The 21,669-nt window shown below is 42.1% G+C and overlaps 1 protein-coding gene across 1 annotated transcript in view; it reads right to left on the bottom strand.

Moving 5' to 3' along the window:
- Positions 1-21,456, bottom strand: part of MRPS9 (mitochondrial ribosomal protein S9) — a 51,417-nt gene extending 29,961 nt beyond the window's left edge. Inside the window, exons 1-2 of the mRNA XM_056862151.1 lie at positions 21,370-21,456; positions 4,882-5,061 (exon numbers count right to left, since the gene is read on the bottom strand). Coding sequence (XP_056718129.1) covers positions 4,882-5,061; positions 21,370-21,456 — 267 coding nt within the window. The remainder of the gene's footprint in view (positions 1-4,881; positions 5,062-21,369) is intronic.
- Positions 21,457-21,669: the final 213 nt, after the last annotated feature.

Genomic DNA, 21,669 nt, shown 5'->3' on the forward strand with positions numbered 1-21,669 from the left:
GGCAGGAACCTGACCACTTATTTTAAGGGCCAAGCTAAATGGTAATACTGACTAACCACAGTAACATGTGCTGAAACTTGTCACTGAACAGATATAAAATGGAGGTATGGAAGCAATTTCCTGCGGAAAAGGGGTAGACATGAGTGTTGGAAATGGCAATGTCTAGAATGCGAAGGAATTGAGACTGATATTCTTAGGATGATAGCCTTAGACTGATATTCTTAGGCCTAACTTCCTGCTGCCCTGACCTGGATGGCCCAGGCTAGCCCAATCTCGACAGATCTCAAAAGCTAAGCAGGGTCAGCCCTGGTTAGTATTTGGATGGGAGGAAGGCACTGGCAAACCACCTCTGTTAGTCTCTTGCCATGAAAACCCCAAAAGGGGTTGCCATAAGTCGCTGTTGCGAGAATTTTTTATATTGAACATTAGTTCATATTAAATATATTAGTTTAGATTAAATGAGTTTGGGTTAAAAATAACCACATGCATACCTTAATATTATAACCTATAGTCACACAAAACCTGACTAAGGCTTTCAGAAAGTAGCCCTTCAGCTGACCCCAACTTTTCCATTAGGTTCCTGACCTTAGAAAGTAACAGGAGATTTGCACTGTTAGCAGTTAATCACCCCACAGCACATCAGATGCCCCAAATTTATGCAAGGTCATAAAAACAGACAACAATTTATCTGCCCACTTAAGGGAGGAGGTTGTTTTGGCACATTGACGGATGGACAGGACAATCAGATATCAGACTTGGACACTGAAAGAATTATTATGGAACAAGATATTTCTAAACAATTTTAGTCATGACTTGTGGAAACTCATTTTCTAAAGAATGTGTCAGGGAGGGGTCATTTGAGACCCTCTCCTCACGATCCAGCTTATAAAAGGCTGCTCCAAATGTCCAGTCTTTGTCCTTCTAGGGAAAAGAACTTGGCCTTATTGCCATCCTCTCTTTCCTGGAATGACCCAGAGATCTCTGAACCCCCCCTGTTTGTGTATGTGTCAACTTATTTGTGGGTCTGTCTACTTCTACCTTGTATATTGAAGCTAAGTACTGATTCTTTCCTTGCTTTATAGTTCAATAAAAACTGTCTGATTTACTGTTATATGTCTTGGTATGTTGTCTGAGGGGTGCCTTGCGCTCCTTGTCTGCCTTGGTAAGAGGCCCTGTCTTGGTAAGAGGCAGGCAGAGAGAGGTCCATGCACAACGAACTTAAAAATTCTACCATCAGTTGCCTGCGACTTGAAGGCACTTTACACACACACAACTTCCTGCTTCTTCTCGGAAGCCTCCCTCCCTCCCTAGCCAGCCAGGCAGCTAGAGGCTGTCTCTCTGCTTTCTATCCTAAATGTAGTTCTCAAAATAAAGAGTAACTTTATCTTTCATCAGTGAGTCCAGCGCTTCTCTGCGTACTTAGCACACTCTGCCAACATGAAGTGGGTGATGAATCGGTCCCATGTCCATGCTTTTCTCAGCTGGGTTTGGTTCAAGACCAAAAAATAAGATCTGCCAAAGGAAGGCAACTGGAGAGGATTAATTTTGGGGAGAAGTGCAAGCAAATATAAAACACTCCTTTTCTGTTCACCCCTTTCCCACTTTAAATCACCTTCTACCCTGCTTTAGACATGTTTGGCACAAGCCACACTCTAACACAATGCAGTCCCACAATCATATCTGATTATGCACCTAGAAAAGGGGAATGTGCTACTATGAAATTCAAAGTGACACTCATTTACTTTCAGCACATCTAGTTGTGTGCCAAGCATACAGCAGAATTCCCAAAAAACTTTTAAGAGAAAAGAAGGACCTGTACGAGAGATAGTCGGAAAAAATATACATTCACAAGAAAATGAAAAGCACCTAAGAGGATGGGTGCTTTGACACTAATGACAGTGAATTATAAATAAGCCTATTCAGATATAAGCCTTTTACTTTGAATTCTGTAACAGTTCAGTGTATACAAGTAAACTAGGAAAAATAAATATTACTGGGGGTAGCATGTATCACTTTGATTTTTCCTATTCCAAGCATTCAAATAGGTTGTTAGCAACCAGTGGGTTACCAACAGAGAGTTCACTGTAATGTGCACCCACTGCATGGTATCTGGCGTTGCTCTGCATTCATCTACCGTATATACTCGGATATAAGCCGACCCGAGTATAAGCCGACCCCCCAAATTTGAGGCCAGAAAAGGGAATTTCTTATTGACCCGCGTATAAGCCGAGGGTCAATAAGAAATTCCCTTTACCGGCAATGCTGCGCTCTAAAATGCCGGCCGCCATTTTAGAGCGCAGAGCCCCTGCCCCAGGTCGCCCTCCCGCCGCCTCCCAGGCCGCCCCACCCCACCCCACCCCAGTGCCATCCAAGGGGGGGAGGGGGAAGAGCCCCTGAACCCCCTACTTACCGGGAGACGCGGCGAATCGGCGGCGTGGCCTTCCTGGGCCGGCAGGAGGCCTTTCCAGGCCCCTGCCGGCCGGAGGAAGGCGCTTGGGCGCGTGGGTGGCGGCGGCGCAGCCAGCAGGGGCCTCCTGCCGGCCCAGGAAGGTCCCTGCCGGCAGAAGAAAGGCACCCGGGCGCCTGGGCGGCGGAGCAGCCAGCAGGGACCTCCTGCCGGCCCCTCCAGGCCCCTGCCGCCAGGAGAAAGGCTCCCGGGCACCTGGGCGGGGGCAGAGCGGCCGGCAGGGACCTTCTGCCGGCCCAGGAAGGTCCCTGCCGGCAGAAGAAAGGCGCCTGGGCGGCGGCGGAGCAGCCAGCAGGGACCTCCTGCCGGCCCCTCCAGGCCCCTGCCGGCAGGAGAAAGGCTCCCGGGCGAGGCGGCGATGGCAGCGGTAAGTTCCTCCCTCCTCCCCTCTCCTACCGTATTGACCCGTGTATAAGCCGAGTTCGGCTTTTTCAGCCCTTTTTTTGGGCTGAAAAACTCGGCTTATACACGAGTATATACGGTACTCTCTCCCCCTTCCTCACCAGTAAGGATCCTGCTGCATGCTGCAAGTCAAAGCTTTTCCACCCCGCCTATGAGTTATTTTACTGTCCCCCTCCCGCTTCAGGGTCAATTTATCTCGTTGTTGAACTGCCAGTACAACGGTGTGCAACGCCAATTAGTACTATATCATTAGATGCAGATTATGCCTGCCTTCCATATCGTATCCTACCTAGAAACAGAAAGATTCGTGTACAGCAAAGCCTAAACTCAACAGACCTTACTTCTGATGAAATATACATAGAACCAGCTCGAGTAGAAGTCAGTGGGCTCAAACATGAGTATCCGTACACGCAGTTATAGTTTACTGCTTATTGTGAGGGCTTGAACACCAATGCTAATGGTTCCAGTGTGCGTCTTTACAAAACCATCTGAGAACAATGCACCTCCATATGAACATGGCCTCATACTGAGGCACACAGGACAGAGGTCAGAACTCAAGCCGGAGTAATAAATAAATTGCCAAGGGATGCTCCAAGTCTTTTCCATTGTCATTAAAGCTTTCAGCTATACCCCACAAAACCAAATACAAGTTCTGTCAGAGGAAGCAGGAAAAGGGAGCAAAAATACAGGAGGCATGTTAAAAAACACGAAATGAGGTAAATGAGAACATTAAAGTTGCCTTGTTGGATCAGAACTCTAGTCTAACATTCTGTTTCTGGCAGTGCCAGCTACGCATTTCTGCGACCCTCAAGATATAACCGAAAACCACATCCCCATTTCTCTCAGCACCCAGTATTTAGAGTACTGAATCTGTCTTGTATCATCCTTCCCCTAAGGAGTTCAGAGGGACACAAACAGATGGGATTATTAAACATTTTCCTTGTGAGGTAGGTTAAGCTGAGTGGATGACTAGGCTAAGCTATCTGACCATCCAGACTCAAGCAAGGATTCAAACCCAAGACCAGTACCCTACTCCCTCTACCACACTGACTACATGTCTCAAATATTGATATATTGTGCTTTATCATACAGGGTACCAAAAAGGACAATAAGGGGGGGGATAGATGAAAGGAGTGGAGAAAAGCGCTACTTTCAAAAATGTTCATCTAAGGAAAACCACACACAATGCTGAAGAACAAGCCATCTAAGATAGGTTCCCATTTCTGGAGGTTAAAGAGACTGTTACTCATAGACCGACTTTCTGGCAGTTGCGCCCCAAATATCAAACCTCCTTTACCAATGACATTAGCCTGAAGTCTATCTTCTTTCCCCATGGCTTTGGTAATTAGCATTTTTGTTTCAACTTCAAGGTTTTTTTAAATGTCGCTTTATTATTGTTATTATTTATTATTGTTGATGTATTATTCTTTGTGGGTTCTCAAAGCTTCTGTTTTACTTTGTAATTGCTTTTATGGTGGTTACTTTATTGATTTCTCTTAAGCCACCTGAATGCTATACAATAATAAACTCACTGGAATAAGTCCCAGAGGGACTTACTCCCAAGTATGAGTGCACAGAATTGCAGACCGTGGGGAAAAAGGTCACTGACGATGCTAGTCGCTCTAGTATCATACATGAACCCCCAGTATAAGTATACTCAGCAGGTCAAATTACGGGTAAATGCTTCCAAATGCTATATAAACTTTGATAGTGGTTCTTACGACCTCAGATCAAGGGGATTATCCATTAGTAGTTTTTAAAAGGACCTGCTGTGCGTTAGCAAGGTATAGTATAGAGCACTATACTGTGATGTCTGACCTCGCACAGTGGTAGGGGCAGAATCTCTATTCAGAGCCACAGTTGCAGTGTTTTCTATGTATAGTAGTATTCTCTCGTATTCTGACAGTTCGATTAAAATTCACAGAGAGCTGAGGAGCTCACGCTGAAGCAAAGAGCTTTCAATTCTGAAACCCTGCAGTAAATTACTTCTCCAACTGAGCAACCATACTTACATCAATATCCTCTTGGGTAAAAGTTTCTGGATCTTCTCCCATCATGTTGGCTAAATGTCTCTTTCCTATGCTGAACTCTTCAATCTGTTTTTTAATAAAAGCTTCTGTGTACTTTTCGGGTCCTGCAGCAGCAACATTTTTCTTCTGTACTGAAGTACTAGTGCAGATTAGTCTTGGTGTCTAGAAGGGGGGGAGAAACAAAGAACTATTTAAACAAACTGCATTATCAAAACGGAAGCATGCACTTGACCAAGGCTTGCCCCACTATATTGGCACAGAAACAAAGAAAATACTACTGAGGAACCCATCAATCTGTACAGATATCCCAACAGCTTAGAAAGCCTTTGCAGCACCCTGTCCCATACAATGGGTGTATTTCAGAAAAATTCTAATCTTTACTCCCAAATTTCACTAGGTAGCCTTTTGGTAAATTCTCTCAGTCAATCCTACCTCAAAGGACTGTTGGAGCTCCAACCACAATGTAGTGGGGAATCAACCAGTACAATACAGTTTTAGTTTTTCATTAGATAACTTTTGCAAAATCTTTTACATCTAACAACTCTGTCTGGGTTAAACACTGCCGAACCTCCAAGATTTGAGCTTATATGAGCCGAGCAGAACTTTGTTGCCTCCCTCCTGAAGCACAGTTTAAGAAACAAACATTAATACATACAAGTGCAAAAAGAATAAGTTATTGTTCAGTAAATATGTGCCACCTGTCCTTTGTTTCTTTACAGGCCACTTCCTAATAAATTATGTGTTCAGAACAGCATTTCCCAATGTAGCCAGAAGTCAGGTTATCACTGCAAATGTCAGAATAAGCACCTTTAAGCAACAAGCCAGCGGGGTGTAGTGGTTAAGAGCAGTGGTTTGGAGCGGTGGAGTCTGATTTGGAGAACCAGGTTTGATTCCCTACTCCTTCACGTGGGCAGCGGACGCTAATCTGGAGAACTGGATTAGTTTCCCCACTCCTACACACAAAGCCAGCTGGGTGACCTTGGGCAAGTGACAGCTCTGATAGAGCTCTCTCAGCCCCACCTACCTCACAGGGTGTTTGTTGTGGGGAGGGGAAGGGAAGGTGATTGTAAGCCGGTTTGAGTCTCCCTTAAGTGGTAGAGAAAGTCGGCACATAAAAACCAACTCTTCTTCTTCTTCTTCTTGATGTACACTGCCCACCAACCAGATAATCAGGCAAAACAAACTTGTTGGATAAAAGTAATATTATTTTTTGCTATGACAAAATCCCTCATTTTATTGTTAAGACTCACCCAAAAAGAACCATCTTGTATAGAAGTTCTTACATCTGAAGAAATCTTATTTGTAATATTGCCATGCTATTACTTGACTACCATAAAGGATCAATGATCTTCGAGGTTTTCAGCTAGAAACATGAAATATGCCACTTCCCTCCTTTCTCCTATCTGTTCTGGTTTAGTTGAATATTTCGCACAGAAAAATGCAAACTGGAAAAATGTCAGAGTGGATAAAAAAATCAACTATTTTTTAAAAATCAAAACAATTTTAAAGGGAAAAAATCTAAGATACATTATAGTCCAAAGGTTATTCATCATGAAATTAGGATTAGTTCTTAATTATGTGGCATATTCATGCAATGTTTAATTTTTTTGGTAAATGAATTCCATTAATCCATTCACAAAGTCATACTCTTCCAGAAATTTCTATAAAATTATTTTGAGCAATTTTTCTTTCTAGAAGATATTATCACAGATGCTTGCAGTTCTCAAAACTGTGAATTTGTGTCTGCAGAGATAACATGCCTGTTCTTCACAGCAAAAATGTTACAAAATAAACATTCAGAGTTGAGAAAAAGACCTTAATCCCATAGTTCCTTTGCAAATCTATGTACAAAAAAATCAACCCCTTACCTCTTGTGCTAAGTTTCAAGAAGTTCAATGAATAGAAGATTGTCTTGAGTGGAATAGTTTTGCATGAGCTAAGCGTGAGGACGGAGGGGCAAGCAGTAAAAATGAAAGTGAAACCTTTTGAGCAGAATACTCCACAAATCTTGTACGTGTAACCTGAAGTTTATCATATTACTGGTTGAGCATCCCTAATGTGAAAATCCGAAATGCTCCAAAATTCAAAACTTTTTGAGCTCCAACAAGACACTGCAATTGGAAAATTCCACACCTGACTTCATGTAGTTTAATGTAGACAATTTGCACAAAACTATTTAAAAATTGCGTAAAATTACCTTCAGCCTAAGTGTATAAGCATAAATTAATTTCATGTTTTAGACTTAGGTCCCATCCCCAAGATATCTCATTATTTATATACAAATATTCCAAAATTTGAGAAGATCTGAATCTGAAATGCTTCTGGTCCCAAGCATTTCGGATAAGAGATACCCAACCTGTATTCTATCCCTGGAGAAAATCTATATGGGCAGCAAGCCATAAAAGAGACCCAGTTTGGGAATATTTTAATGGTTCCGCTACCTATGGGTAAGGCAGGCATGCGTGCAAAATGCAAACATTGCAATTAAGAAATGCAAGGCCTGATGGACCGAATGAAACTGGAAATAGATAATTATAAAATTATTGTGAGGTGAACTATGTATTTTGAATAGTATAACCAAATCAGTAATTGTTTATATAACTGTAAAACTAATGTGAAAAGTTATTATTCTAAAAATGAAACCTTCAAATGGCTGTAATTTTAAGATTATACCAGCAAGAATGAGTCTTTATGTAGAAAACCATGATTTAAATCTAGTGCTACTGACTAGTGATTTAAATCAAATCTACCCAGGAAAATGTGCAAGAATCTGTTGCGTAATTCTGGCAGTATTGAACTGTTCAGTATTTCAGTTTCATATATAGATCCTCCCTTTAAATTCTTCCCTTAAGGAACTGCCTCCATCAGTACCCATTTCATGGGTATCACAGAATGGTAAAACAGCTGAGATGAACTGCTGAATCTATCCCAAAAACGGAAGTGACCATTCTACTTTTTATACAGGTATGGTACCCTGAATTTGCTTCTCTTCCATCTTCATCTTTATGTGGCATGTCTGTTAGATTGTAAAATATTATGTTGTATTATAAACCACTTTGGCAGAAAAGCAGAATATAAATGTATTTAGAGACGAAGCACACTAGCATTTTTAGGGCTATGCTTGCACTATCTGGCTTTTCACAAATTTGGGAAACTTTTTAGCAAGCATACTTGCTAAAGGTACTAGCTGGAGGTCTCTTGCTATTACAACTGATCTCCAGCAGATAGAGATCAGTTCACCTGGAGAAAATGGCCACTTTGTCAACTGGACTCTATGGCATTGAAGCCCCTCCCTTCCCCAAACCCCGCCCTCCACAAGCTCCGTCCCTAATGGGCAACCTTAATGGAACACCAGAGGAAGGAAGGTAGATATGCAACATGTAGGGAAGTCATAAAAGACCCCCACTGCGTTAAGAGTTCTACCCATCTGTCTTCAGTGCATACAAAATGTTTATTTTCTAACTTTCCGTGAATAAAACCCAAGATTTCAGAGAGGCCAAATTTCAAGCTAACAGCCTAGAAACAACTGTCACTGAGCTCAATTATATTTATTTCTAAGTAGGCTTGTTTAAGGACCCCACCTTGTTCTGCATACATGCAAGGAACATCCATCTGTATCAGTCTCAGCAAATGTTTCAACAGCTTTTTAAAACTTCAGTTAATGAGGAACCAAATCTTCCAATAGCTGCTGATTCACTTGCCTACCACACTAAGACAGGCCCATGAGAAATTCCTAGTTTGGAGGCTGAGATTGCTGGCTGAACAATGTATTCCCCTCCCTCTTAAAAACCTAGTGCAATTGCCATCAATGCCTAGAAGCGAACACAATCCCTGCTTGAAACAATGGTCCAAGAGACAGTTATCTTCTGGCTTTTGTGGAGGACTATAAGATATGGCTAGACAGATTTGTTTTTCTTTTAACCAAGATAATCAGTGGGGAAGACAACTGTAATTTCAATCAAGCACTCTGCCAAAGGAACAGAAGAATCACTGGCAAAGCAGTAATGGCTCAAGCTTGGCAAAAAGCCATCTTTATGCACTACTTTATTTGTTCCTGTGTTCATATTAACAAAGCTTCTCAGCAGTCTAATTATCCCATAAACAGATTACTGGAGTTGTCTCACTGGAAAGAAACACGTCTCTCTCGCTCACACACACACACACAAACACCACCCAGCAGAAGTTGGAGGGTAGAAACTTGCAAGTCTACTCAGCAGGCTACAAAAAGCAGCCATTTAAAAGGAACATCCAGCTAGCTGCCAATTTTTAAAGCTGTGACTTGAAGCACATCTTTATTTCAATTCTGCTGAATTTTAATGGATTGTATTTATATGTAAGTAAAGTATTTAGGATCCGGGACAGAACCACTTGACCCCTCCTCATTCCCACAGGAACTTAGATGAAATGTTTATTTAAAAACAACAACAACACACTTCCTTCTAATAACAAACCTAATACAAAAATAGGCCCTAGATCAATTCCGTGACTTCTTGTGTGTGTATCGTCAATTATAATGTTTGTCCAGTGAGATTAGCTTATGTATTGATTGTGTTGATTGTCATGGACCATTCACTGGCTTGTGCAATAAACCATCCACTCATTAATACAATTTTATGTCCTACATCAGACATCAGTCAAGATCTACCAGGTCTGGGCACATTGTAAAGAAGGAAATAAGTTAGTTCTAATTGAAATTTTAAAGTTCCCTGAATTCTCTGCACTTCCAAAGGCAGAGTTCTTAATTAATGAATCTAATATTCACTAGACTGAGCATAGCTTTAACATTTCATGCAAATAAGTTAGAGCATGTATGCTTGCAAGCTGCTACATTACTCCACCTATTTTGACAGGTATGTTTGCAGATCTGAACAACTGTCTCCCCATCCTCTCCCCAGTAAAAGCCATGGAAAGCTCACACTCACTTCTATTAAGTAGAACAGAAAGGGAGAAAGGTGGGGTAGGAAGTGAGCTGTTTCTCATACACACTCACAGGAGGAGACACAAACTGCCCAGTGCTAAAGTTTAAGTAGGACAGGAAGAGTTCATAGAATGGCGCAAAGCCAGTATGGAGGAAGGGGAACAGTTGGCTGGATGAGAGATCACAGGATGTTTTACAAGACTGTGCTCAGATTTTATCCATGTGTACTTGTGCAAGCCACCCTCCTTCACATACTATGACAAGTTAGCTTTCCCATAAGCCAGCAGTTAGCGTATCAATAATATGTGTCTGAACTATTTTATGAGGTTCTAATCGATCACCAGAAATATGGTTAAAAAAGCTTTACAGAGTGAGTTATCCTAACGTATATGATACCAAACTATAAATCATAAGGAAAATAGCAGCTACCGGTTTAAGTCTAGAAGCACCCGATACAAACGATACTTTATGAGGACATAGTTGTATGTTCGATGATGCAGCTTCTCAGAGACACTGCAGAAACAAAAGAACTACATCACAGAAAAGCAAGACACCATAGACAAATCAATTTAGTGTAGAAATTCACCCAAGACATTTTCAGACAACTGTCTTTGGGGTAATTTTTTCCCACTGCTTACACAAACACGTTCTCTTGTATCTTCTCTGAGGATGGGGTGGGGGGAAATCAAATAAAGCATTGTAGAGGAATATTTCCCACAATCCAAGCAATCAGTTACATACTAGAGAGACTGTATGATTAGCAGTAACAAAAAAGGGAGAGGAAATTGTCTTCAGGAAAAGAGGGACATGAATACGCCATAAAAACAGCATATCTGTATGCCCTGCACATATAGCCTATGCCACCACTCAGTCATATTCAACATTTAAATCCTTTGCAAATCTGCACGTTTATTGTGAGGTCTTCCCCATAATGGTTAGTGTTCAAATCACTTGTAACATGCTTTACAACTGCTGTGGCATCACTTCCTGGCTTCTTTTCACAGTAAAACCTTGTTGATATCTCTGCTGGTAAAGCTAGCTCTACTGGTCTTGCTAACTCAGAATGTAAAGAGTTAGTTCTACGACCTGGCAGTTTGAATTTTCAGCAGCAGCTACTGGCTCACACATAAATCCCAGTATTCACACACTTAGCAATCAGCGACATTTGATAAGGATTCAGAGCTTCATAAAGCTACCCAAGAAGCAGTACCACAGTCTTTAATCCAGTTATTAAAGCATATAATGTAAAGAAGTGCTGCAGTTAGGGTTTCACTAGCTGTATGCTGCTGTTTTGACCTGTAAAAAGGTAAAGGTCCCCTGTGCAAGCACCGGGTCATTCCTGACCCATGGGGTGACATCATATCCCGACATTTACAAGGCAGACTTTGTTTACGGGGTGGTTTGCCAGTGCCTTCCCCAGTCATCTACACTTTTATCCCCAGCAAGCTGGGTACTCATTTTACCCACCTCGGAAGGATGGAAGGCTGAGTCAACCTTGAGCCGGCTACCTGAAACCAACATCCATTGGGGTTGAACTCAGGTTGTGAGCAGAGCTTGGACTGCAGTACTGCAGCTTACCACTCTGCGCCATAGGCTCTTTGCTTTGACCTGTACACTAGGGGAAATATTTTTTAAACAAACTAACCACAGTAACAGAAATAACAAAGATGTACTTGACAGAAACTCTTCTAACTAGATATGCAAACATTCTAGTTGTGCTATACAATGTAGGACGATATACACTAGCTACCTGGGCTTGCTTTGTGAATGTCTAATTACACCAAAGAGCAAGTTAAAAAAATTAGAGATCACATAAGATCAACTTTCGAAACTATTCTGAGCCATCGCTACTGCAGTTTGGGGAAGTGCCCAAACTGGCAACATAAATCAATAGTGTTAATCTGAATCAGTTTATTTATGTCAAACATTTTAATGATGTTTTTCCACCGCATCAGGATTCCCAAGGCGGCGCACATAAAAAAATTAACACATGTGAACAATTAGAAACATTTAAAATAACAAAATAATTAAATAAAAACCACAAACACCAGTTATTACCCTCTTAAACGCAAATTATGGCAACACTACTCTACTCAGAATATCTATTCCCAAAACCTATTCCAACTTCAGCCACAGCTAAAAAGCTCACTACCAATAATGCAGAAACGGATGGACAGTATTAAAGAATTTGTAATTTATTTATATTTATTTTTAAAATTTCTAGCCCACCCTCCCCGGCAATAAAATTTCAGTCACATATACATCTATTAAAACCTTTAAGACAACAATAATATTGAAATGCGATCATAGCACTGCAGTGTTTAAGTACATTTCCCCCCATTTCAACCAAACACCTAACCCTGAGAGGGGGGAAAAGGCTACACTGTCAACCAATGAGAATGTCTGGCAGTGTGCCTTGGCACTGCAGGTCATTTTCAGGGCCCTCTAATGACTTTTCGGAAGATCCAGTCCCTCCCCCACGCATCCATTTTAAATAAACGTTACAAGAAATTAGTTTTAGGTTTGTATTCTTTATGAATTATCCTAAGTAAAGAAATATTAACTTGTTTCATGCATGGTGGTGTCTGTTCAAAGTTGATTCCAGAAGTCTGCTTCTTCCTTCACCAACTGTTTTTGTGTGTGTTGAAGATGGAGTAGTTGCAGAAAACCGTTTGGAGCACCAAGTCTCTGGCTATCTTCTGTCTATTTCTTCTAATGAACAAAAGTCCCCCTTGTTTTGACTGTTCCACACTAACCCAAAATGGAACCAGTAGTGCTGGGAGACTATCTCAACAGGCACTAATGGACAGATGATAGATGGCAATCATGTACATATTTCTCTCTTTCTCCAAACAGGTAGCAGGACCAACCATTTTTTCCGGAACCTCTCAGTACCAGCATCATAGAGATATTCCTAGAATTCCATGTCAGTCCAAGGGTGACAGAATTTAGATGATCTTCATTATCCTCTCTGAACCATTACACAAAACCTTTCAAAAGGTTTTTCTTAACCCCGGTCTTCATTGCACTCCTTTTCTGGACTTCTTTTCTCCGACAACTCCTTGCCCACTGGCTTCCCAACTGGAAGTAAACGAGTCCCTGGCATCAACATCTTCTTATTCTTGTTTTGGAGACAACAGCCCTATTTAGTGGACCATGTATTCTTTCCCAGAAACGTGGCTGTTTGGCAGAATCAGATGTCTAATTTCTATTAGCTGTCTTTGACTTTGAAGGGTACTTAGCATTTGGTGGGCAAGGCAGGCACCCACATCATCTGCCTCACATCCTTTAGTCAGTAACTTTCTGTTGCATTCAATTTGTATCAACAGTGGTACCATTTCTTCTGCTTATTACTCTCAATGTTTCCTTGCGGGACTGCAATGTATCAGTACGTCTCCATTTACTGGGTGCAACTACAACATCTGCGTTTTCAAACCCAAGCTGGCTATGCATGCACTCTAGCATGAAAAACATAGAATACCAGCAACTGAGCACTTTCGGTAGCATCTCTAACCAATACAGACTCGAAGTCCTTTAAAACCACTGGTGCCTTTGACAGGCTTCAGGAGAATGAAGTGGCCACATATTTTTCCACAAGTCATAAGCAAGCTATCAACACCTGTGCTAGTGTTTAGGAAGGCTGTCACTACCAAACTCTTGGCCTGTTTTGATAATTTTATGGTTGTTTTTATGATTTCACTATCCTTTTTTACCTTGTGAGCTACCATAAACAGATCTCTGGAAAGGCTGAGTATAAATTTTCCAGATAAATATCACGTTGATGCAATGTGTCATGCATGAACATGCAGAAGAATATTCATTATATTCAATCAATGTTTATTCTTACAGCCATAGGCCAAAATAAAATACACAGTACAATACAATGCAATAAATTCATTATATTTGGATCATTTAGAAGAATATTCATAATATTTGGATCATATTTGGAACATTATTTATAATATTTGGATCATGGTCAGATGCAATGTTAGCCCAACCTCTGTAAGCCAGTTTCTGATGACCCCTGTCATGTATGGAAAGGAAGACAGGGTTGCTTCCTCTCTGCAGAGTGTAGGTTCCTAGTAAGCAATCCAGTGCGGTCACTGATATATAGCTCACTGTTCAGAAACTGAGCCAGATGCCTGTCACAATGCGTATCACTTCAGCAACCAGAGAAGCAACTGTTGGTACTGCTTTCTTTAAGGAAAACATGGATGGAGATAACTTTCACGTGAGGCACAAAAGTCTCTATGAAACCCAGGAAACCTTTAATCAACATAAACATTGCCCATTCCTTCCTATTATCGTCTGCATGGTAGGCTACTGCAGTGCCTGTGTGGAGCTATCCACTGGTGAAGGTGACAACGCAGGTGGTGCACTGGCACTAAGCAAAGGCACCTTCAGGAATCACAAAGAGAAATGATGCCAAATAGCAAAGGTCCTGTTCTTAACAGGTGTCCCTGATTCTACATCTGAGTCCCCACACTTTTCAGAAAATGAAACGGAGTAATCAGAGGACAACAAAGAGCTGCAACTTCCTTTAACTCTAACTGCGTGTGGGTGCTGGGTCCGGAATAAGATAACTAACTGTGGCAGCTTGCCTGCTCAGAAAAAGCAACTAAACAGGAGGTTAATGGTATGGCAGAAGAAGGCATGCTGATCTCTTTCTCAGCAGCAGTGAAGTCGCTTCCTCCTGTTAAGTCATTTCCTGCTCAACTTTACACATGTCCTGTTGTTGAGATTCATCCTGGACAAGCATCTCTTGTACAGCCGTATCATCTGCTCTGTAAACCGTCTACAGCAGTAAAAACACTGCGACAGGCACTCCTCAGTGCAACAGCTGTCTCTTTCTTCTGCTGATTGTGTTTTCCTCATTGTGCTAGACATGCCACAGTACACAGAAACAGAAAAAAGCACATAATTAGGGGTACTATTAGAAGCGAGAACTTGAACTTACAATTTGAACTTCACAATTAATTCTGACATATCAGCATGACATCCATGAATAAAGGCAGAAGAGTTAAAAATAAAGTGACCAACTACTCCCCCATCGTGCATGCACCCAGCCAGCATTCACAGCTCTGCCAAGTTCTATTCACACCCAAAATGCCTGCTACAAGTTAAATCAGGTAGAGAGATGGAGATTTTGAAGATTCCCTCATACCTTCCCATGAACGTGCACATGCAAATGTCATTTACTCACCACATTAAGCAGACCAGATGGGAACTGTTGCACAGGTGGTTTCCAAGGCTCCACACATGAAGCTGCCTTACACTGAACCAGACCCTTGGTCTATCGAAGTCAGCATTGTCTACTCAGACCATCAGCGGCTCTCCAGGGTCTCAGGTAGAGGTTTTCACATCACCTACTTGCCGAGTCCCTTTAACTGGAGATGATGGGGATTGAACCTGGGACCTTCTGCATGCCAAGCAGACAATCCACAGATCACAGAATCTGAAGTCACCAAATGTTTTGTAATGTTGACCGATAGGCAGACTGAGATGTCTTCAAGGCCACACTGTCAGTAAAATCAGACGACTGTGCATGCCTTCTCGAAGTGAGGAAATTAAGAAATGTGGAGGTGGGCTGTGTGTGCCTGCCTCACAAGGACTATTTTGGGATCTGGAAAATATTTTCTCCTTTTGAACAAACAAGAGGCTTTTTACAACAAGATTTTATTCACTTAAATTGTGTAGTATAAAGAGCCAGCGTGGTGTAGTAGTTAAAAGCAGTGGACTCTAATCTGGAGAACTGGGTTCGATTCTCTACTCTTCCACATAAAGCCTGCTGGGTGACCTTGGGCCAGTCACAGTTCTGTCACAACTCTCTCAGCCCACACAGAGGCAGGCAATGGCAAACCACCTCCAAACATCTCTTGCCTTGAAAACCATAAGTCAGCTATGACTTAACGGCACTTTCCACCACCACCAAGATTTTTATGCAAAACAATCTATAGCATTAAATAAGTTCTGTGTATATACAGCATATTTCATCATCATTAACACCTTTATTAGGCATTTATATACAGCAAATTTAAAGATATGTTTAAACGTGACTAATTCTGTCCACAATTAATTTGATATAATGTATACAATAATACACCCTTAAAGAGTTCAATGTTTCCAGTGTTACGAAGTTTAACATGGTATCCAAATATATTGGCCTCTGTGTGAATAGACTGATGGACTTGATGGGCCTTGGTCTGATCCAACATGGCTTTTCTTATGTTCTTAGGTCACTATAAGGCATTGATACTTTTTAAAATTTCGTAACAATGCCAAGTTATAAACAGATATTATGTTGTAAAAAGTTTTTTCCCATGGCTTCAGAATTTCCAGAAGTTGTGTATCTCTATTGAAAATATTATGGGAGTTGCGATACAAAAGAGGCAGTAAACATTTTTAAGATGAACTGTGATTTGTTTCTGAACTGGTGACCAGCTCGTTTGGTGAACAATTCTGCCCCTTCGAGAGGGCATATTGTGTCAAGTTCAGTTCACACATAGTTAAAGATTGCCAAAATTATACAGGACATTGTAGTGGATAGCCTTCTATTCTACAAGTTATAACAATGCAAATATTTCCTCTGTGGCAAATATTTCCTCTGTGGCATAGTAGTTAGAGTGTCAGACTACGATCTGGGAGAACCAGGTTTGAATCCCCACTATGACATCGAAGCTTGCTGGGTGACCTTGGGCCAATCAAAAATTTGCAGCCTAACCTACCTCATAGGGTTGTGGTTGTTGTGAGGATAACATGGAGGAGAGGAGAACTGGGTAAGCTATTTTGGGTCCCCATTGGAAAGAAAGGTGGGATAAACATGGACTAAATAGAGTAAATAAATACTCCTTTCTTGCTTATATACATACTCCTTCCCTAGCCCAGTAAGTAACACAAAATACTTCTCCCCTTGAAGCTTCAGAGATCTGGAGACTGAAAGCTACAACAGGAGAAAGAAACTCTCCCACACCTTGTGGAATCGGATTGAATGCAGGCTCACTGTTTTCCTTGCCAGGATTCATGGGTTTATAGGGAAGAGGAAGAAAGGGGTTGAGGAAAGAGAGGCCAGGTATAATAAATCATGTGGTTCTCTATGGAAGAGAATCAGAAGATTCACACATAAAGGATGATGAGAGAGATCAGAGGTTCTAACCTTTCAGGCAATGAAGATAAATGGAAGTAACATAAAGTCAAACAATTTCTGAAAGAAGAGGATTATGGCATGTATATACAATACTTTATTATTTTCATTGCTTCCAATAGTTTTTTAAGTGTGTTATTTACTGTCATATATTTGGTATTGATTTAGAAAACTTATATCCCGCTTTTCAGCCTAATCAGAGCCACCAAGGCAGCTAACTAAGAACAGAGCTGTATATAAACACATCATAAAATGAGTTCAAAACCATACATACATATATATAAAAGAATACAAATTAAAAACATAGGGCAGGAAGGAGATTGTGGGAACATAAGATGAAACAAATGCCATTTTATGCTTTTCAAAATAACATATTTAGGACTGGGATGCCACTCATCACCAGACATTATTCAGGAGATGAAAATCGCAACTCTGATTTAAAGTAGTTTAGTTCCACTGAAATTCCTCAACACTGCTGATGTTAATGAAGAGAGAGAGAGAGAGAGGGAACACACACATTCTTTGGAGCAAAGGTGTAAAACTGAAATATAATCCTGATGTAATCTAAGCAATTATGAGCCTTGCCGTTACCTGAAATGCATAATGGCCTCTTCTCTGAGGCTATGGAGGAGGGTGGTTACTGACCATCTCTGTTTAACCTTCCTTATAGGGTAGTTAAGATACAACAGAAGGTATTTTTACTATCCAATAGAGTAGATATGCTATTCATGTTACTGGAGATTACTAGATGTAAACAAATTAGCAGAACTTGCATCCCATGCCTTCTTAAGGCACCTCAATATTTTGTCTAGACTTGGCCCTAGCTGAAAAACTTCAATTAAAAGAACATCTACTCTATTGGACAGTATAGCATACTTTCTCTTTCGCCTTAACTTCCGTAGGAGTAAGGTTAGACACAGATAGTCAGTAACCAAAGGTTCCCAAATACACCTCTAAGTTCACCAAGGATTTTAACTCAGCCACAGGCTAGCCTGATCTTGCCAGATCTCAGAAGCTCAGTCTGCCCTGGCAAGGATTTGGAAGGGAGAACACTCAGGAATACCAGATCGTGACGCAGAGGCAGGCAATGGCAAACCACCACTGAAGGACCCTTCGCTTGAAGACCCCACACCAGGTGTCGCCATAAGACTTGAAAGCAAAACAAAAAAACCCCTCTGCTCTAAGACCAATACTAAATCTCAGCGCTCCAAAGTAAGTCCTGTTATGCACAGACTGTTTTTGCAGGATTTGCTGCTCTCTAGCTGCACAGTATTGGCAGTCGAACTCTCAAAAGACTATGTACATGGGCTTTTCCCCCTGAAGAAATTCCAAGAGTACCTTGTGATCCCCATGGAAAAAATGGCGCTTCTGAACCAGTGGGGGAGTGGTCACTGATGTTGTTGCTGTTACGCAGCTTGCCACCCCCCTTCTTTGGATATTTTTTTTGTTCATGCATGTATACTAGTGATAAATTGTGAGGTTGGTACTGAAAAAACACTTACATCAGTGCACGAGAGTCCCTCACCTTGAAAACGCTGCTTTATAATTGGGAGTAGTGTATTTTGGAAGAAAAAAAACGTTACCAGCCCCCCCCCCGCCAGTCCCACAGCCGGATTCTTTCATTTGACCTGAACCAAGCAGCCATTTTATAGCCAAAGCAGAGAAGGACAGGCATAATGGGAGAGTGGCAAATCAACCCAGCTCTGTTCCATCCAGCTGAGGACTGAAACTGACCACTCGCTGTGAAACTGACCAAAGAAGCAGCCTCACAGTATTCTGGCATTCTCTTGCTAGTGCACTCACAAATGGCTTTGAGAAGTTGGATGAGGGTGGAGAAGGACGAGTGGGAGGGAGCAGCGAGAATGTGGACGTGGGGAGACAAACCCAAAGTTAAAACTTTGCACTGGAGTAGCAACTGAATAGACCTCGACGCAGTTGTTAGTGTTGAAGTAAAACAGCATCCTGAAAACGCAGGGGAAACATGGAGGAGAACAAAGTGACCTTTGAAGGTCCAGAAAAGTGCATTAATGAAAATGAACCCCCAAAGAAGGGTTTTGTTTTTTTGGGGGGTAAACACAATGGAAACAACCCATGCATAAAAGGCCGAAGCGAGATTTGTTTCCTCCGACTGCATATCTGATCTCTTCCACCACCTATTCCAGAGCACATCCATTTATTTCAATAGGAATTCTTTAGACAAATAAGACATATGTGAACATTTTATGTATGTTAATTGTGTTTATAAACATAATTCTCACTTTGGAAGTTCACAAGAAACTTGCCTCAGCACTCCAAGTGAAGAGAGATTTGTTTCCTTAGACTGCATATCTGAAAGTTACGTACTTGAAAGTTACATATATTACATTCAGCAATTTAGCAGGTGAGGATGCTGCAAAAGGTGAGGATGCTGCCCCCCTAAATATCCCCGTGCTAGCTTCGCTTTTCAGGTATGTAATGTTGCAGTAAAACAGGGGTTCGCGGGGGAGAGGGAGACCCAAGATCGTTATCAAGAAAACAGTTTATTTATTTGCAGCTGGACCCAGATGCCCTAATGCCCTAACAGGCCAAAATCTCTGAATCCCGATAGTCCTGAGGCAGAGACATTTGTCCAAATTCAAGTTATGACGGCTTATCAACATTCTGTACATATCTGATTGTATTACAATCAAAGAGGCGGCACAGTATAGTTGCAGTTTCCTCCAGTTTCTCCTATCATTGTTTATCGTTCACTCTGACACTCCATGACTCTTAGGCCATTTATTCATGGAAGGTTTTGCATTGGATTTGTCACTCTATAGATGCACATTTTCCCCATCTGAATTCTCAAAACTCTGCATGGTGGCTTATTGTTGAGTTTTGAGAATATTGATACGGCAAACGGGGGTTCGTGGGGGGGGGGGGGAGAGAGACCTGAGATCAATATTTCAAGAAAACAGTTTACTTGCAGCTGCTGACTCAGAGGCCCTAATGGGCAGAAATCTCTGAGCCCCGATCATACTGAGGAAGGGATATTTATCCAAATTCAAGATATGACAACCCATCAACATTCAGGGTAGCGCTGATAACACTCCAGACATAGAGGCGGCGCAGTACAGTTCAGTTCTATCCAGTTCTTGTTATGGTTTACTGTAACCCTCCATGACTCTTGCCCCACTTCCTTAGCACACAGACATACAGGGATATTCTGCCCAGCAACAAGCTATTCCCTTGCTGTCCCAATACATTTTACAGAAAGGAAAAGAGATTATTACAAATTGCTAAATCAGTGGATCTTCCATAGTCAAGGGAAGTCTACCTGCTGTCACAATATGGATGGGGGAAAAGTGCATCTAAAGAGTGGCAAATCCAATGCAAAACCTTCCATGAATAATTGGCCTTATTAGCCCAGTGACCCAGTGCACAGAGCAGGCTTGTAGAAATTCCTTCCTTGGCAGTCTGGAAGCCAATTATTACCGGGAGACCACTTGGGTACTGTCACATTATTAAAGGCATAAAAGCGGTACAGAAAAGCAATGTTAACCCTAATCCTAATCTTTGGTTCTTGTGGGTTATCCGGGCTGTGTGACTGTAGTCTTGGTATTTTCTTTCCTGACGTTTCGCCAGCAGCTGTGGCCGGCATCTTCAGAGGAGTAACACTGAAGGACAGTGTCTCTCAGTGTCAAGTGTGTAGGAAGGGTAATATATAGTCAGAAAGGAGGTTGGGTTGAGCTGAATCATTGTCCTGCAAAAAGTATCAAAGGTAATGTGCTAATCATTGTCCTGTAAGTATCAAGATAATGTGCTAATGAGGGTGTGGTACGTTAATATGGAACCATTGTATCCTGAAGTGATCTGTTAATGTGTGAAATCCAAAGCTAATCTGATTTGAAATCCAAAGCCAATTTGCCGGACAATGATTCATCTCAAACCCAACCCCTTTCTGACTATATATTACTCTTCCTACACACCTGACACTGAGAGACACTGTCCTTCAGTGTTCCTCCTCTGAGAGTGCCTGCCACAGCTGCTGGCGAAACGTCAGGAAAGAAAATACCAAGACCACGGTCACACAGCCCGGATAGCCTACAAGAACCGATGAACTCTGACCGTGAAAGCCTTCGACAATATTCCAATCCTAATCTGTTTTTTTTTGTTTTTTCCCTTCATTAAAATATTTTCCTCGGTAGCCTGGGAAGCAAATAGCCAGAAGGGTCCCGGGAAAGCCCAGTGCGAGGAGACGGTAACAACACTGGGAACTGCCTCCATCATCCATCATCACAAATTGCAACCATTTTGGATGCAATAACGACGAAACTGTCAGCAAAGGGGGGTGGGGGGGTTGGAAACAGCCGAGAAAGAAAAACCGAGCGCTCCTGAAACCGACTCAGGCCGCCAAGCTCCAAATCGGGGTCCATCCCGGCCCCGGGTTTACCTTGGGCCCCGCCAGCGGTTTCCCGGCCGTCCTCGCCACGCGCCAAGCAGAGCCGCGCACCGCCACGCGCCCAGCGGCGGCCGCCATCTTTACTGAGGGCAGGGGGACGTAAGCACGCTCCCCCCCTACCTCTGGCTACGTCGCCGCACTCTGCGCAAGCGCGCGCACGGCCGGGCAGGGCGCCGCGTCTGATTCGCGGCGAGAAAAAAGGAGGCGGGGTTGGGACGTAGGGGAGAGGTTTAGGACGCCGTTGATGTGGTTTCGCGGGCATTTTTAAGAGGGGAGGGGAGGAGTTTGTCT

This window comes from Euleptes europaea, chromosome 16 (assembly GCF_029931775.1).
Source record: "Euleptes europaea isolate rEulEur1 chromosome 16, rEulEur1.hap1, whole genome shotgun sequence".
NCBI lineage: Eukaryota > Metazoa > Chordata > Lepidosauria > Squamata > Sphaerodactylidae > Euleptes > Euleptes europaea.